Source organism: Salvia hispanica, chromosome 5 (genome assembly GCF_023119035.1).
Source record: "Salvia hispanica cultivar TCC Black 2014 chromosome 5, UniMelb_Shisp_WGS_1.0, whole genome shotgun sequence".
NCBI classification, from domain to species: Eukaryota; Viridiplantae; Streptophyta; class Magnoliopsida; order Lamiales; family Lamiaceae; genus Salvia; species Salvia hispanica.
The window spans coordinates 11,329,698-11,349,402 of NC_062969.1; the positions used below are offsets into that span (position 1 = coordinate 11,329,698).

Below are 19,705 nucleotides of genomic sequence, written 5' to 3' on the forward strand. Positions count from 1 at the left end.
GTTCATCAAGGAATTCATAGCAGGGAAGACCAAGCCAGACGGGAAAATTGTGATCGGGGAGAACGTGTCTGCTGTGATACAAAAGAGAAGGATGCCCTCGAAATGCACAGACCCAGGTATGTTCACATTACCCATTTCTCTAGGAGATATCAGAGTCGAGCATGCTATGTGGGATCTAGGGGCGTCTATAAATGTTTTACCGCTTTCGATCTACAAGAAACTGACAGGGGTTAGGATGGTCGCCACCAAGGTGGTAATCCAGTTAGCAGATAGAACTTGCATCTGTCCTGAAGGTGTGTTAGAAAATGTCATAGTCAAGGTGCATGATTTTCTATATCCTGCTGATTTCTATGTTATCAAAATGAATGATAATGAGTATGCTGAGTCTAGTGGCGTGCTTTTAGGGAGACCATTCTTGCGCACTGCTAAGACCATTATCGATGTCTTCGATGGAACAATTTGCTTCGGATTATAATGGGGAAAAATATACATTTAGCATAGATGAGGGAATGAAAAGGCCATTGGATGTTGAGGCATTCCCCAGGAAACGAATAACACAAGGAAGGAACTGAAGATACTTGGAGGAGGATGAGGCATTCCCAGTGATAGTCAATAGTAACTTGACTGAGGAGCAGGAGAAGGAACTGTTGGAAGTGATCAGGCGGAACAAGAAAGCAATAGGGTGGACCCTCTCTGATTTAGTAGGAATCAGTCCTGATCTCTGCATGCACCACATCCGTTTAGAAGAAGGTGTGAAGGCTCACCGAGACGCACAACGGAAACTGAATCCGAATATGCGAGAGGAAGTTCTGAAGGAGGTGTTGAAATTTCTCCCTCTAGGGATCATCTACTCCATTCCGGACAGTGAGTGGGTCAGTCCTGTCCATATGGTGCCCAAAAAGTCTGGAATACAGGTTGTCAAGAATGATAAGAACGAATTGGTGCCCACTAGGCTGGTGACGGGGTGGAGGATGTGCATCGACTACAGGAAGCTGAATGAGGCCACAAAGAAGGATCACTTCCCTCTACCCTTCATTGATCAGATGTTAGAAAGATTGGCTGGCAAACAGTATTTTTGCTTCCTTGATGGACACAGTGGCTATTTCCAGATATATGTTAACCCAGAGGACCAAGGGAAAACCACGTTCACGTGCCCTTTTGGTACGTATGCATACCGAAGAATGCCGTTTGGATTGTGTAACGCACCAGGAACGTTCCAGCGGTGTATGATGAGTATTTTTTCGGATTTGCTTGAAGTATTCATTGAGATATTCATGGATGATTTTACCGTATACGGAGATTCATTCGATACCTGTTTGGCTAGCCTTGACCTAGTATTAAAAAGATGCCAAGAGAAGCACCTAGTTTTGAACTTCGAAAAATGCCACTTTATGGTGACTGAAGGTATTGTCCTGGGTCATGTGGTTTCTGAAAGAGGAATACAGGTGGACAAGACAAAGGTATAAGTGATATCAAAGTTACCTTACCCCACGAACCAAAAAGAAGTTAGAGGCTTCCTGGGTCACGCGGGATTTTATAGGAGGTTTATCAAGGATTTCGCGAAAATCGCGCAACCGCTCACTCATTTGTTGCATAACGATGTGGAATTCATCTTTGACGAAGAATGCAAGAAAGCCTTTCAGTTGCTTAAGGAAAGACTCGTGTCCGCACCAATAATCAGGGCGCCAGATTGGAATCACCCTTTTGAGATAATGTGCGATGCGAGTGATTTCGCTGTGGGAGCTGTCCTAGGGCAGAAGATAGACGGAAAAATTTATGTGATCTTCTATGCATACAAGACTCTAAATCAAGCTCAGAAGAACTATGATACCACGGAGAAGGAAATGTTGGCTGTCGTGTACTCGTTCGAAAAATTTCGACCTTATCTTCTTGGGTCGAGGGTTATAGTCTTCACAGATCACGCAGCAATAAAGTACTTACTGGCTAAGAAAGAGTCTAAGCCGAGGTTAATCCGTTGGGTGTTGCTTTTGCAGGAGTTTGATTGGGAAGTGTGAGACAAAAGAGGAACGGAGAATAGAGTAGCCGATCACTTGAGCAAAATCTTTCAAGGGGAAACGAAAGAGGCCATACCCGATGCTTTTCCTGAAGAGCATTTGTATTATCTAGGGGATTTTCCTAGACGGATCAGTTGGGAGGCAGTTTTGGCATTAACCGGTCTAGGAGAATCCGACAAGGGGAAGCGAACACTTAACGCAGAACCATGGTTTGTTGACTTAGCGAATTACTTGGTCACGGGAGAGGTGCCAAGTTCAGACGAAGTTTCCCGGGCCCAGAAAATGAAAATTAAAAGCGAAGCCAAATATTAATTTTGGGACGATCCTTACTTATGGAAGATGTGTTCGGATCAAATGAATAGACGCTGCATTCCCGAATGGGAACAAAGAGATGTGTTAATTCATTGCCACACCTTGGCATGTGGAGGTCACTTTAGACCAAGGAAGACACCAAGGAAAGTATTGGACATCGGTTTCTACTGGCCAACGCTTAACAAAGATGCGTTCGAGTTTTGTCAGTGTTGCGAGAGGTGCCAACAGACAGGAGGAATTTCAAGGAGGGACGAGATGCCCCAGGTCCCGGTGATTGTCTGCGAAATTTTCGACGTGTGGGGAATGGACTTCATGGGACCGTTTCCATCATCCTGTGGGAACGCATATATATTGGTTGCAGTAGACTATGTGTCTAAATGGATAGAAGCTAAGGCCACCACGACATGTGAATCGAAGGAGGTGGCAAAATTTCTGAAGGCCAATATCTTCAACAGATACGGAGTTCCTCGAGCCATCGTCTCAGACCAAGGAACACATTTCTGTAATCGTACCATCGAGGCTCTGATGAAGAAATATGGTATTCACCATAGGGTATCTACCCCGTACCACCCTCAATCTAACGGTCAAGCAGAAATTTCTAATCGCGAGATCAAGGCAATATTGGAAAAGACAGTTAATCCGTCAAGGAAAGACTGGAGTAAGAGGCTCGGTGATGCATTATGGGCCTATAGAACTGCTTTCAAGACGCCTATCGGAATGTCGCCTTATAGGCTGGTGTTTGGCAAGACGTGTCACTTGCCCGTGGGTATAGAGCACAAGGCGTACTGGGCAGTCAAGGAGATGAGTATGAAGCCTTCAGCTTGTGAAGAAGAAAGGAAGTTGCAGTTACAAGAACTGGAGGAATTGAGGCTGGAGTCTTATGAGTCTGCTATGTGGTATAAAGAAAAAACAAAGTTATGGCATGACAAGAATCTCCGGGTCAAGGAACTCCATGTGGGACAGAAGGTGCTCCTTTTCCAATCCCGGCTCAAGCTGATGCCAGGGAAGTTGAAGTCTAAGTGGATCGGTCCATATACCATCGTCGGCCTCCGCGCAAATGGAGCAGTAGAGATCCAGGGAAGTGCCTCTAACTCTGTCCCTTTTCTTGTTAATGGTCATAGAGTGAAAGTCTATCGGGATAATTCTGAGTTGTGTGTAGTGGAGGAAGTGCCACTACGCGCACTCCCTAATATCACCTAGTCAGACAAGGAGATATTCTCGATGAATTCTTGGGTCAGGTAAATTGGTTGACATTTTAAATATATACACTGAACCAGGGGATCTCGGGAATACTCGAACGGAGTGTGTAAATAGTTTAATTACGTTTAAAACATAGGAAAATCCAAAAAAATATATATAAAATTTAAATCTTCCAAAAATATTTTCGAAGCACCAGACTCCATAGAAAAACCGATGCCTTATATTCTAACCTTGACCTAGGAGTCTGGCGTCTTCATTTTTTTTAAGTATAATGTCATGGTCAGGGAAATCAGCTAGGGAAGAAGAGCCTGGAGAAGGAAGTCAAGGAGGGATGGAGATAATTTGAATTTCAAATTGGCCGATATTTATGGGAGGTGTACGGTTGCTTACATCATGCCTGCAACCGCACCATCTTTTCACCAGAAAAGGCTAACCGGCATTTCTCTCTCCAATAATCCCAATCGATGAAACTGCATTTTCTCTTCATTCTCTCTACCTTGTTTCTCTCTCAAGAAACACAAACCCTAACCAAATTCGACCAAGTTTTCTTTTTGATTTCAGATTTACAGCAATGGATCCAACTCAGGCCACTAGAAGTTCGCAGCCGGTGGTGTACGACGCGGTTCTGTTGGCAGAATTGACGCAAAAATTAGGAAGCGTCGAGAAGGCGAAAGAAGTCTACGCTCTGTTCTCCACCAGCCTGATGACATCCGCGGCGGCCATACCACCACCGACGATCCCAGCGGATTTGACGGCACAACCCGCAGTTCCCCACGAAGAAAGGCCTCAAGATTCAACCAGGGTACCGGACTCTGGTTCTCAACAAGCAGAAATCGCTTCACTGGAGGCGGATAAAGAAGAGGCGACGAATGAACTGCCGGCGGATGGTGAGCGGAATAACGGTGAAACGGAGTTGGAGACAGAGAGACAAGGCAGATGAAAACCCTAACTCTGAGGGTAAGAAAAAGGGGGAAACCCCTGTTCGAGAGGAGGTTACTGAGGGGAAAACCCCTGTTATGGAAGAAAATGTGGAGGGGGAAACCCCTATTGTGGAAAGGATTGCTGAGGGGGAAACCCCTGTTCACGAAGAAGTTGCTGAGGGGGAAACCCCTGTTTTAAAGTTGATGGCCGAGGGGGAAACCCCTATGAAGACTGGGGATGAAACCCCAAAGGATTTTAGGGGTGCGACCCCTGAACCCATGGAGGAGGGGGCGACCCCGAGTGATGTTAGGGGGGAAACCCCTGTTTATATTGAGGGGGCGACCCCGATGGTGGATGATGTGGGGGAAACCCCGAAAAAGCTTTTGGAAGAAATGAACCTAGATGCTACTGGAGTATCGGAGCCCGTTGAGGAAGGGCTAGATCTGATTGTGGACCTGGTGGACGACCAGGAAGAAGACGAACCCCGGGTGGACGAGAGAGCAGAGAGGAGAAGGGCCAGGAGGAGTCTGCTTGACGAAGTGGATGACTTGGTCTATTCCGAGAAGGAGGAGTTCCCTGCCCGAGGGACAGAAGCTGAAGTGGCAGAGTATCGTCGCCTGGCCAAGGAGAGGGCAAGGAAAGGAAAGTCAGCTGCGACCCAGTCAAAACGGTCAAGGAAAGCTCCCTCCGTCGAGGAGGTTGAGGAGACCCTTTCCCCAGTGACCGAAGTTCCCTCGACCGATGAACAAGACAAGCCTACTCCTGGGTCCAATTCTGAACTTGGAGAATCTGAAGAGGAGTTTATCCAAGGACGTCCGGAGGTGTGGCTAACTAAGGAATTGCTGGAGTCGATGAGGCATTTCGACGATCAGAAACGGGCCACAGTGTACAAAGAGAGATGCAGTGCTGGAAAGATGGCTAAGTCTGGCAAGCAGTACAGCTCCGAGGAACTTATGACGATTGCATGTGATGAAGACTTCCGCGCATGTATCTATTCAATCGGTTTTGAGTGGTTATTGAGGCACAGCCAGGAGAAGGTGCCGGTGGATTTAGCACGGGAGTTCTTCTCAACATTCCGATTAAAGAACACTTCTGACCTCGACGCGGACTCCATCGCACTCAGGCTTTTTAATGAAGAACATGAAATGAGCATCCGAGAGTGGTCCTTGAGAATGGGGTTATTTACCAAGGCTGAGGACGATGAAGGCATATGGAATGAGAGGATGGTTGGCGTACCGAAGAACACGCCAGGATTCAAAGTACAAGCAGCTTGGGAACTGGTTACCCACTCCAAGGCAGGAGCGTTTAAGTCCAGCTACTGTAAAGCCTCTCACATCAAGGACAAAATCCTCCGTTTTGCTCAGATGTTTATCAGCTACAACCTAATGGGAACTGCAAATTCAGCTCTGACAACTACCGACCTTTATTTCACTTGGTGCATGGCAAAAGGCGTAAATGTGCATCTGGGTTACTGGCTGGCTCAAGCATGTCATCAGATGACAAGCAACCCTGCTCGACGTATGTATACCTGCCATCTCCTAGGCGCCTACCTCCAGCGGAATGTTGAAATGAAGATAACCAAAACCGCTCCCTTGGTCGTGATGTGCGAACCTCCGGAGACTTTCAGTGTTGAGTACTTTTTCAACAAGGGGTTACTCCAAGCTCACGACAAACAAATTTTCTTCTACACGGTAGGAGACAAGGTGAAAGCGGAGACTGAGGAGACTGTGGAGACTATGCCGAGTGAAGAGGTCGAGGAGCTGAGGAAGGATGTCCAGGAGGTGAAGAAAGAAATGCAAGTGATGAGGAAAGAAATGGTGAGAGAGCTTGGTGGGATAAGGAAAGAGCTGAGCGGGAGCCGTGAAGAGGTGAAGACCCTGCGGGGAAACATTGCGGACCTGGCGGTGAAGTCCGCCAAGCAGAACGAGCGGATGACGGAGGCTGTGGAGCTTATAATGAAGATGTTAAAATGGTTGGAGAAGATATTCCCCTTGACCCAGTCGAAGGTAACTCCTGGGTCCAGCAGCGAGGTCAAGCAACCAGGCCAAGGCAGCTCCGCCGTCCAGCGACCACCGCACCCGCTCAAGCAAGTGATTACCCCATCCGCGTCCAAGCCAGAGTTAATCCCATCCAGATCAAAGTCCATGATGTTAAAGAAACCAGAGTCTGATCAACCAGAGCAAGAGAAGGAAGGAGAGGAGCCGGAGCTGCCGACGAAAAAGAAAGTGAAGATAACCCGACCCGGGATCCCACCCCAATCTGGCTCTCGAGGGAGCCAGACCCAGAAGTGAATAACCCCCATGACCAAGTAACTTTTATTTTCTGCTTTCCGTTAAACTCCCTCCGTCCCAGAGAAGTTGGCATACTTTGAAAATGGCACGGGATTTTAGGAGGTTTTGTTTCGTGTGTTAAATGGAGAGAGAAAATATAATTTTTATATTCATGTGAGAGAGAACTTTTTCCAAAAAGGGAAATGTGACATCTTTTGTGGGACAAACTAAAAAGGAAAGTGTGCCAACTTTTCTGGGACGGAGGGAGTATCTGTTTTTTTGTTTGTTGTTATTATTTGTGTCTCTGTGAATTTTTGCTTTATGTGTTTACCTTCTCCCACTTAGCCCAATGCTTGATCTAAGTGTGAGAAGTTTATGTTTTCTGTTTATTGTGTGTTCTCCCACTTCGCCCGATGCTCAGTCTAAGTGTGAGAAGTTTTATAGGATTATAATTTGTTTATTGTGTGTTGAATTGACTACCTTGTTTCCCCCCTTCACGACGATGGCTTGGGGACTGGCTTGGGGACAAGCTTGAGTGAAGTGGAAGGGGGAGGGGAGTCAATGCGTGTAGTTGTCAGCATGTTATGAGTCGTTAAGTCTAGGTTTTGTTTGTGTCGCATGAGCTGGTGAATATAATACGGCATGATCTCCTCAGTGAAAGTAATTAAGGATAGGATGTATTTCAACTTAGAAGCCTTTTCCTTTAATAAGCCAAGTCAATCTGGTCGAAGTAAGAACGATAGAGGATGTCTTAGCTAACTTAGATGTGAAGCCCCACTATAAGAGCGAGTTATGAGCCTTAAATAACTTTGAGCTAACACATGTAAAGGGGCCGCCACTGAATGCTTAGGGAGAAGAGTCATGACGGAGAAAAATAGGGGAATTGGGTTATGAAGGTATAAGCTGGACGAAGTCCAGGTAAAGGAGTTATAAGCTGGGACGAAGTCCAGAGGGAAAAAGGTGGGAAAAAGAAGAAAATAGAGGAATAAGCTGGATGAAGTCCAGAGAAAAAAAAATGAATAAAAAAAAGGAGGTATAAGCTGGACGAAGTCCAGGGGAAATATGTCTAAAGGCAGGAAGCAATAGTAACCTGACCCAGAAAAAAAGGGAGGAAAACGAAGGGTAGAAAGGAGAAAAATCTCATAACCCGATGCTTCAGTGGTATGGCAGTAACTTATGAGAGAATCGGTTCTAACATCCCTGGTGAAGAATGAGTGATCGAGTGAATCCAACAATTGGGGAAGTAAAGGGCTATCTTGACGAACTGACAGATTGATTAGGCGAGAAGAAGGGAAGGGGCCAATTTGGAGAAATGCAGACTGTTGGATTGACCTTAATCTTGTGGGGACGGTTGTCTAAAAGTTGAAGCTAGTTCATGCATATGTGTCTATGTTTTTTTTAAGTGTTTGTTATTTGTGCATTAGTTGTGTCTAGGTCTAGGAGTCTGTTTAGAGTTTAAAGAGTCGGTCAGGGGATAACCGTGCTTGAAATATGCCTTATTCTATTTTCTTGTCTTTATACTTGAGGACAAGTATGGTTTAAGTGTGAGCAGTTTGATAAGGCTAATTTCATGTATCGGTTATGTAGTGAAAAACAATTTATTTTACTGGGTCTAACACAGTTTTTAAGCCAGGTGTGTGAAGGAACCGCTAGATCCAGGAAGAGCTGGAGGCAATGGACTAGCGAAGGAAAACAAAGGGAAGTGAGCAGAGTTGAAGAGAAAAGAAATGGATGGACGAAGGGAGTCAATAGCTGAGGGCAACAAAGACTATTCATACCTCGTTGGACCCACTTCTACGCCTATATATAGAGGAGCATGCAACACACACCATATACATGATTTTGCTCTGAGCTCACATACTCACACACACACTTGGGAAAAATGAGAATTCTGGGGTAGTTAAAGGTTTCTAGGGGTTCATCTTCGGCGAAAGTTAGCGGTAACACCGTCCTCACGGAGGGCGAAGAAACAATCAGTTTACATTCAGTTTTTTTGCACTTTTATTCTGTCGAACTTCATCGTTTTGGAAGTCGATTTGGTTGCTTTGGCTACTTATCGATTATCTATGCATTCAGTTTATGTCATGATGGTGTTTATCTTGTGTTGATTTACGTTGATTCTGTGTTTTTGAGGTTTAATTTTGGAAGTTGTATGTTGTTCTCTATTTTGGATAATTCTGTGCTTGATCTGGGAAATAGATTGTGGATCTGAGTTGTTGTTGTTGATCGGTGGTTGTTTGGCGAATCTGTAGCTATGGGTATACTTTTGGTCGAAGTTTGTTTCGGATGCTTGGATCCAGAGTGGATTTAGCATCCGAGGTTGGATTTGAACAGGGAATCAAGTTGTGCATGGATTTCGAACTTTCTGCTTTTTTTTTAATTTTACTTCGTCTAGTAGCCGTAGATCTGTCGTAGCTTAAATTGTTCTTCGTTTAATTGCTTTAAATTCAGTCTGCTTCGTTTTCGATTCACGTTCCATCTCTGTTTCTACTGAAATTTTTAAGCAAATTGTTGGAGAAGATGATGTCGCTGTTAGTTAGTTCTTTAGTTAGTTGTTTTTTCAGCTTTTCATCCGTACTTTACCTTTTCAGCAATGGTCCCCACCGACATTTCATTTCCGAAGTCTAGGTAATTTAGGAAATAGTTTCTTAGATCTAGTGATTGTCTCGTTTTCCAGTTTATATGCATGATTTCTGTTTCTGCCTAGATCTAGCTGTTAGCGTAGCAGATTTCAACACCAAGTCTAGTTTAAATACCTCAACCCAAAATGCGTGGCAGCAGCCAACCCAAAAATAGTCCTGAATCCTTGAGCATGTTTAATTGCGCATTCATCTCTGTGGGATCGATCCCTACTTCCCTGTGCTAATTTTTAGTATACGTGGTTGAAGGTTTTGAAGCGATATTCTGTGTGTCCGACGACCGAGATTTTCCAACGATCCGTAAGTTCCTAGACCCTTTGTGATCTAGTGGATTCGCTGGACCTAGGAGACTTGCTATTCCTTTCTGTGCACACAGTCTAAACAACGTTTTTTAAAAATTGAGCTTCACCTCCCAATCAGCGCCTTTGTTTAAATTCGTTGGCTCGACTTAGTCTTCTAGCTACAACTCTGAAACAAAAAATAAAATGTTAGAAAACTATACAAAAATAAAAACAAAAATAATCCTAAATTAAATAACCAGTTGCCTCCCCGGCAACGGCGCCAAAACTTGATGTGAAATTTTTCGAGCTTTATATCACTGAACTAATAACACACAAGTATATCAAAAAGCTCTAAAATTACAACCTTTCTACTAGAGTACAGATGTAGCCCTAAAAGAGTGTCGAACCACAGGGAGGCGTATGATTATTTAACAAGGTTTGACAAGATTTATAAACTAAATTTAAAAAACTAAAGTACGAAAATAGAGAAACTCAAGAGATAAAGAACATTGCTCCTAACAACATTCGGATGAATTACTATTGTATTGATTTTATATTCAAGTTCATAAGCTATTGAGAACGATGTATCAATTTACACTCTAAAAGTACTGAACATACTTAAAGAATTATAGTACTTGTGCTAGCTGAACACGTAGCAAAAGTACCTACTCATTAGACTATTATTTCCGCGGAAGCGCAGTAAATACTAGACTAACTTCTCAAAACCAATAAAAATTATGGTTAGCTGAACACTTAACACATAACATCTTCTCATCAAACTAAACTCCCACGGAAGCATAGTAAGTATTAATTCAACATCTTAGACTTTTTAACATCAATATTCACTTATGCATTTTTCTCTGAACAAGGTAAAATTCATAAATTTTTCATCTATGTTATCATCCAATTTCCAAGTTGAAGAGACATTAGAAAGAGGCAAATAATATACTACATTAGATGCAGATGCATCAAAACATAGCATATACAAAATGCAAACCATAGACGAAAACCAAAGCGAATGATTAAATATAAAATCTCTAAAATCAATTCATCCTACTAGTGTTAGGAGCAATGAAGACAAACTAGCCACACATGCTAAAGAAGAAAAATCGTAAGACTAATGGTGTTCCTCGATATTCCACATATTAGGCTCAAAAAATAGGAGAATAAATATCGAACATTTGATTCGCATCAACTGCCCAGCGGTGCCACTAACTTCCTCAGGTGGACCAACGTCTGTGACAGGGCTTGACTCTAACTCTCCCCCTGGATGTGGTTCCTGAAGGAACTGGCAGTGGAAGCGTGCGTCGAGTTATCATAATTTAATAATTATTAATCGAACAAATAAATCACATAATAATCAAATCTATTTAGCATATTATTTAGACAAAATCTATTCACGTAATTCTCACATGTATCATGCTCATAACTTGAATTAATCATGCTTTAAGAATATTGAAACCTAAAACATGCTTTTCTACGGAGCAGAAATAATACCTAATTAATTCTCCAAAGAATTGATGATGGCTAGCGACTTCTCCACGTGACGCTTTGAATACTAGACCACAGATCTTCTCTCTGGTTCCCGAACTGTACTCAAATATCAGTGTGTGCTAATCTCACCGGAATACTAGGACTTAAATAAAGAAGATAGAAGAAATCCTTATCCAATTTGGAGAGAAATTCGAACTCCTCTTACTAGAGGGGGACAAAAATTTTAACTGTAAAAACTTATGATTTCTGTCTCCTTTATTCTCCTATTTATATTAAGTTTCTTTTGGGCCCAGACAGGGATCTATGGAAGGTTTTGGATATGTCATCCAATTTACTTTTTACTAATTAAATTGAACCCACAATTTAATATAAGCTTTAATTGGAATATTACGAGCAGTCACTACAAAGTAATATTGAACTCTCCCCATCCAAATCCGAAATTATAAGTAATCCGGGTTTCCATTTTAACTTTCATTTCCCGCGCTTAAGATAAAAAATATCCATTAATTAATTAATGTCTGCTATGGACTTAATTAATTAACTTCTTATTAATTCCAAGAGTGGACTTAGCATGAAACGCTTATTTATTATTCATAGAGTAATCAAACTCCAACTAGCTAGGTTCCAAATAATAAAACCTTGTTTCGCGCTCCTCTTGAGGACATTATCAAACGAGACTCACCTCGCGCACGATTCAACATAATAGCAATCCTAGCACCACTAGATATTAATCACCACTACCCAATATATCAGGATTATTGGGTTACGAAAAACCTGCACCATTTGATAAGTCAAAGTAATGCATTATCAATACCGTATGCTCAATGCTAACCTACATTGATTAAGAAACAAATATTTATCAAGACATCGCCTTTCAGTAGATAGCCCAAGGACAAGTCTTGCTGTTAGATCCGTTCAGTGCTTTACCACACCAATGTCATCTTATTTCAGTAAGGCTTAGAAATATGCGGACTAACATTGCAACCTTTCACGATGGATAGTCTAATTCCATCTAGGTCGTGAAATTCTTCTTTTTCTTTGTTTAGGACTGACCGTGTTACCTTAAAGTGGACGCCGCCCACAACCGGTCTACTAAAACAAAGACTTAGACTTTGTTAAGTTAACTTATACATTTAAACATGCAATTAACATCCATTAAATGTAAAACATAACAACATAATGACAAAAATAATCTGTTTTATTCCTTAGAAAATAAAATAAGAGTTTTACAGTATTCAATCACTCGCAACGTGATTTCTAGTATATAAACTCTAACAATCTCTCACTTATACTCAAAACACTTTGGAGTATATAAAAATGTGCCAACGTCCAACTCAATTTCTAAATGCATTCTCTACTACTTACAATTTAAATGTGACGATCCACTAAATTTTCAATGTTTGTTGCTTTTTTCATTAAAATATATTCGCATCTCAATCCTTTTTATGAACCTAATTAGTGCCGTCGGCAAATGCTTCATATTTACACAAATTGTCGCAACAAAATTAGAAACATAAATGAACATGGTGAAGTCTACATTAATTGACGAAGTTTCCTTGTTATGCAATTTCAACATCATGAATCTTCAAACATTTTAATAATGCTAAAATTTTCATTTTGTTGCAAAATTTAATACATTTGGTCCCTAGATAGTTGACACACCGATAAAATGATACGCAAATTAAAAGATGATGATTTCGTTTAAGACCGAAATTAGATAATTTTCGATTCAAGTTTAAGAATAAATAAATTATTAATGGATCAATGCCAAATTAAGGCTTACATAGGTCACATATCACTTCTTCTTTTCTTATTTTGTCCAACACATAATGGCGACAATTTTAAGAGAAAGACGAATAAATAATAAATTTGGTTTTTGTATATACCTATCGAACCTTTTCTCTTTTGCTAGCTTTTGTTATTCGTCTGTTCCGAAGAATCAGTTTATAGGACAAATTTACAATTGCCTTCACTTCGAAATCTCCTACAAAATATTTAATGTCTTTCTTCCAAAAAAAAAAGAAGACTAGTGTGGAAATTATTAAATCTCTAAATGCCACACATTGATATTTATTTTCGAAAAAATAAATTCAATGAGATTGAGACCTCTCAATAAATGACAATGTGACGCTGTATAACTAAGTAAAACAACAACGAAAGGCACATGGCATCAAATTAATAAAACCTATCGTTTTACTATGATTTTTGTTATATTTGAAAAACCAGATTAAAATGAAATTAAATTATTTTCCCATCTATTTCGTTATAGTAGTAATTAATATTAATGGCTGGTATTCTTTGTCGAATTCTACTTGCTCCTTTTACTGTGCCGGCAACATTTTTTTTAATTGATGATCGTTCTTTACGTATTTATACACTAATTATATTTATTTAAAAATAACTTTGAGATTAAATTATTAGGAGTTTTATTACTCATTAGTCTAGAGTTTAAACATCTTCATTAATACATGCTTTATACTTTGAAAATTTTTTACTCTTAACATAAATATGCGACAAACTCCACAAGGAATTCTGAGTGCCGTCTTTTTAATTATTTAATTTCAAATATTATGTATACATCGTCAACATATATGTATTATACAAGAAATAGTATAGTGGAGTTAGAGTGCGGTAAAAGTATGTTTATAGTTGCATCTGTAGCATATACATAAATTATAGTTAATTTACGGTGCTCTGTTTTTCTAATCACACTACATTTTTCAGTGAATTACCTTATAATGCTGCCAGTTAAATATGACTGGTATTAATTTATTGAGTGAACTAAATGAAATATCTCTAACATTTACGGTTGTTGCATCATTGACCTCTAATAAAAACAATAGCACCATTCGGATCTAACATTTCACTACAATTACAAATCAAGTAATTTTAGTCATTTTTCGGACCAAAATGCCCAAATGGCTAGTCTCATAACCAGGGGCGGATGCAACCCTTTAATAGGTGGGGCATTTGCCCCTCCTCACCTCTTTCCCTCCCTTCTATATTTATTACAAATTTTCATGTATATATGTAAAATTATATCAAATGCCCCTTCTCAAAAATGAAAATTTTATTAACTTTGCCCCTCCTGTAATGAATTCTTGGCTACGCCCTTGCTCATAACCCTCCCATACCTGCAGCAACTTGTCCCCTACTCTGTCACTGCTACACTACATGGATTGTCCCCTACTCTGTCACTGCTACACTACATGGAAGTGACTTGTCAAATCATGCAGATTTAGTAGATGAAAAATACTATATTCTAATACATTTTTAATATGTATTCGAATATGATACATATGATATTTGAAAATATAAGGATTTCCAATTTTTAGTTTAGTTAATCACAAGTAGTTTACTTTTTGTGGAATTGCTAGTATTATTGTTTTACTATTAAGTAAATGAGACAAATTTATTTTTCAAAAAAGACTTCGAATTCAATTGGACTTTTAGTCCTAGTATTGGACAATAGTATGAATACACAGTTATTGTGATGATCAAATTACAAAATGATAACACGAAGAAAACAAGTCCATGAAATTAGACAATTGACGGCGGCACGGCGCCCCTCTTTGAGCTTGGGCTCCCAGCAAAAGCTGCAGCACAGCAAACTTGAGCTCCACCTCCCTCAGCAATTCATCCTCCGTCTTCGCCGCACCCTGCTGCTGGATGATCCCTGACCCACGCACTCCAGATGCGTCCCGAAATCGCACTCCGTATTCTGTTTCTGGGACAAAGAAATCCAATTCAGGATCGCGGATGTCCCATGTTTCTGGGTCTACGTCGATTACCACCGGTGCCGTGCCGGTGCCGATGCGCGGCTAGGTTGCGTTTTCCGCCGTGAGCGACTCCGGGAGGACAACGCTCCAGAGGAATCAGCTCGGTTCCGTTTAGGAGGCATGATGAAAACAACGACTCAAATGGAACGAAAATGGAGAAAATGGGTTGAAATGGAGAAAATAGAGTGAAATGGAGTGGAGAGAGATGAGAGCGAAAACGAATGAGTGAAAGTGATTTGGAGGGAAGGTTAATTTTCGGAAAATTTCAATGCAAGTCTAGGTAGTTGGCGTGCAGGAGGCGAAGAGACGCTCAAGGTTTCTGTCTTTTACGAAGGAGAGAGGAGAGAAGACATGACATTTTGTGTCATATCATGACTAATGTGTCAGCAGCTACAGTTCATGTTGCAGTGCCATGCAGAGGCGGCGTCAGAGCAGTAGGAGTAAGTGACGAGAATGCCCTTGAAGGGCCTGAGGGTGTTTTGGTCCGAAAGGAGTACTTTTTTGTGATTGTATGAAATGTTAGACCCCTATGGTGCATTTTTTTTTTGTTAGGGGTCAATGGTGCAACAACCACAAATGTTATGGACATTTTATGCAGTTCACTCTAATTTATCTATCTATTCATTCCTGATAATTCGTATAAAATATTAGGGGTGACAAATCGTGCAGGTTGGATCTTGATTGGATCAATCTAATAATGACGCAATCCAAATTTGACCTATTAAGAAAATTCTCAAATCCGTACACAAATCCAACATGCTATTTTCAAACTTGAACATGAGAACTACCCAAACCGGATGTATACGATTAAATTCTGATGTATATTATTAAACCTGATATTACAATATTAAACATAATTTATACAATAAAATAGAAACATTTAAACAGTACGGGTTTAATGCACAATTGGTAAAATAAGAGAAAAAAAATTAGTAAACTAAAAGAGGGAGAAAAAAATAGTTGAAGTAGTGTTAGTAGATATGGGGTTCACTTCCTAAAATAGAAAGTTTATATTTTCAACGAAGGAACTAAAATGGAAATAATTTATATTTTTAAGAGGGGTAGTAATATTTTACTACTAAATAACCTTGTAACCGTTAATTGTAGTAATTACTTTATTTTGTGCATATCCTAAATGAACTTATTTATTTAGAGATCAGTTTTCCGTATATTTAAATTTTATTTTTGTGAATCATGAAAAATCGAAGATTTTAACATATCACCTGACAAATTACGTGTAAAAATGAGAAATATAATTATTTTGTCACAGAGCCATCATGGCTGTGACGAACTGAGTACTGATTTTCACACATTGCAGAATTCATACTCCGTCGCTCGATTTCTAAGATTTTATCATATGATACACCTCCATACAGTACTATATATACAAATATGAAATTGATTCCACCTTTTCAACACACATGTATGGTGTGAAAACACTTGGCACTCTCCCTCTCTCTCTTACACAAAAGCAAAGGAGTCCACGCTTCTAACAAACTTTCAATTCTCCACTTATAGAAACGGTTACTCCTTCGTACAATGGCGGTTATAGCGAAGTACAACGGCGGAACTCTCCTCTCCTGCTTCAAAACCGCTAACACCCTCTCCTTCGCATACGCCCTCATTTTCATCTCCATCGCCTACACCATCTTCCTCCTCTTCACCCCCTCCTCCTTCCCTGACGCCATCGCCCTCACCAACTCCTCCTCTCCTGTATCTTCCCACGATTCTCAAACGTCGCATTTCTCCTCAATCGTCTTCTATCACTTCCCCAACTCCTCATCCAATTCCACTGCCAATGCAGATGTTTCTCCTCAACCAATCGCTAATCACACTCAATTGAAGCGTGATCGAAATCACATTCCAATCGTGAAGAATGTTACTCGATCAAAAGTTATTTATCCGAAGCTGCTCGATCAACTCTCGGAGTGTGATCTGTTTGATGGAAATTGGGTGAGAGATGAGTCTTATCCACTGTATAAGCCTGGTTCCTGCTCCTTGATTGATGAACAGTTCAGCTGCTTCCTCAATGGCAGGCCTGATAATGCCTACCTTAAGCATAGATGGAAGCCTAAAGCCTGCAACTTGCCCAGGTTTGTGTGGCCATTGTCAATCAGATTCATAATTATCATAATTACTGCAACTTTTGTGTGTTAAGTTGTTATTGTAATCTGATTTCTAGCACTCAATTTCATCTGCATTGTGTTAAATTGTTCAGGTTGAATGGAAGCCATATGTTGGAAATGCTGAGAGGGAAACGCCTGGTTTTTGTTGGTGATTCTCTAAATAGGAATATGTGGGAATCACTCATTTGTATTCTGAAAAAATATGTCAAAGATAAAAAAAAAAAAATGTATGAAGTTTCAAGGAGGCGACAATTTCGAAGCGAAGCTTCTTATTCGTTTCGATTTGAAGTAAGTGAAATCCCCTTTTCAACTAAATCATGTTTTGAGTTTATATACTAACTTGGTTATTCAATGGTTGAAGGCATACAACTGCACGGTGGAGTTCTTCGCGGCTCCTTTCTTGGTTCGAGAATGGGAATTCACTGAAAGGAACGGGACGAAGAAGGAAACGCTTCGACTCGATCTGATCAGCGGCTTTGCTGCTAAGTACAAAGATGCAGATGTGCTCGTGTTCAACACTGGTCATTGGTGGACTCATGACAAGACCTCAAAAGGGTATATATCGAAAAAGAATCGACTTTGAGTGTGTCATTAAATTTTTGTTGGTGAAGAAATATGTTGCATTTTTCAGGCAGGACTACTATCAACAAGGTAGTCATGTGTATAGTGAGTTGAATGTACTTGAGGCTTTTCGCAGAGCTATGAAGACGTGGGGCAGATGGGTCGATGCCAATGTCGATCCAAGAAAGTCCCTCGTGTTCTTCAGAGGCTACTCAGCCTCTCATTACAAGTAAATCCCTTCACATTCTTGAAATTTGACTAAATTTTGATCATGATGAAAACATGATATGATAAGAAGTGAACATAAATTTTCAGTGGAGGGCGGTGGAATTCAGGGGGAGCATGTGACAATGAAACAGAGCCAATCAAGAATGATGCTTATCTCACACCGTATCCGGACAAGATGAGTGTTCTTGAGAGGGTTTTTGGAAGGATGAAAACCCCGGTTAGTTACATGAACGTAACGAAGTTGACAGATTATCGAAAGGATGGGCACCCGTCAATATATAGGAAGATGCAGTACACGAAGGAGGAGAGACGGTCGCCTCTGACCATCCAGGACTGCGGCCATTGGTGCCTCCCGGGAGTGCCCGATGCCTGGAACGAGATCCTGTATGCGGAGCTGCTGGTGAAGCTGAACAAGAAGCAGCAATCACACAAGAGAGCAGCATAGGTATAGACTTGATTTCACACGTATTCCTTTATTGTAATTAGTGATTCATTGTGTATTCTATATATGTGTAATGTTAGGGGTTCAAAAAAAAATTTAAAGAGGGCGTCAACCTTAAACATAAAATAATCCATCCCCACATTTATAGCTCTGTTGGATTAAGATGTGGTGATTGTGAACCTCTTAACTGAAACAAGATTTATTTCATTATAATTACATTTGACTCTATTTTATTCGATTTTGATTATTTATTTAAATTTTAAATAGTGTAGCTTGTTAAAGATGACACCTTTTCATGCTTTACGTGTTTATGAATAAAATTATTAAGTAATTGATGAGGTTATATATACTCAAATTAGAACCAAAGCAGTCATTTTTAGAATCAGTTCAGCTTAAGAAATGCTCTTCTATGTTTGCAAGATAAGTAAAGATATGTTTAGTCAGAATAACCATACTTTCAAGTGAACTAAGCACCTTATTTAACGTAATAGAATTTGATTCTATTTAATTGGTCTGTTTGAACAAAGAGGATGGAAGAGTTAGAATCAGACTTCTCACTCTACTTTGAGTATATAGTGAGCATATCCTGACATGAAAATTATAAAATCACTTAATCGAAAACTTGATATGCTCATCAAAATTTTAAAATGTATTGTTAAGAAAAAACAGATACACACGAGAATGGTGATGTGCATGGCATGCGTGAATACGGAAAAATGATAGTGATCGCTTGGAGTTGAAGCAACTCTTGCCCCTTTGACATGGCATGCGTTTCCCCAACACTCAACATCATTCTATGCCATGTGTGTATGTGTGTGTGTGTGTGTGTGTGAGAGAGAGAGAGAGAGAGATGCATGTCATTACTCATATGTAAGGGGCAAGTTGCTTGGAATTGGACAATGAGAAAAATAACGAAAATTTCACCTCCATTCGTATGATTCTTCTCATTTCTTATCTACTAGTATCATTCTACATCCACATCTCAGTCACAATCACTACAAGAATACCACAATAATTAAAGATTATTCCTAGTCTACGTACTACATAATATTTTTTCTATGATAAGAATTTGTCCCATGTCTTAGTTTGTTGTACTCCATATATCAACTTCCTGAGAAGCGCCTCAGCCAATAAGAATGCTTAACATGCAAAACTAATCAATAAGCTCATCCAGAAGAAGAAGAAGAAGAGTGATCGAGATTGATTTTGTTTATACACTCTTAATAGTGCCAAGTTAGAAGTGAATTTCTACTATAAACAGCAACGGTTTATATGTTTTTTAATCTATTGGTTCAGTCTTATGTTTTGGACTCAAAAGAAAGTGTTTTGGGCTTCAATTCTTACCTACGACGAAGTATTGGGCTATTACTAAAAAACTTAATACTTGGGCTACTAATAAAAAACTAAATAAAGCATATGATACTAGTAATAAATTCA

General features: G+C 40.2%; 1 protein-coding gene across 1 annotated transcript; it reads left to right on the forward strand.

Annotated features, from left to right (window-relative positions):
* The first annotated feature begins 16,243 nt into the window (after positions 1–16,243).
* LOC125188911 (protein trichome birefringence-like) lies at positions 16,244–18,504 on the forward strand. The gene is made up of 5 exons (XM_048086010.1): positions 16,244–17,004; positions 17,130–17,325; positions 17,399–17,592; positions 17,669–17,827; positions 17,914–18,504. Exons 1-5 carry the CDS (start codon positions 16,451–16,453, stop codon positions 18,269–18,271), a joined length of 1,461 nt encoding a protein of 486 aa, XP_047941967.1. The 5' UTR covers positions 16,244–16,450; the 3' UTR covers positions 18,272–18,504.
* Positions 18,505–19,705: the final 1,201 nt, after the last annotated feature.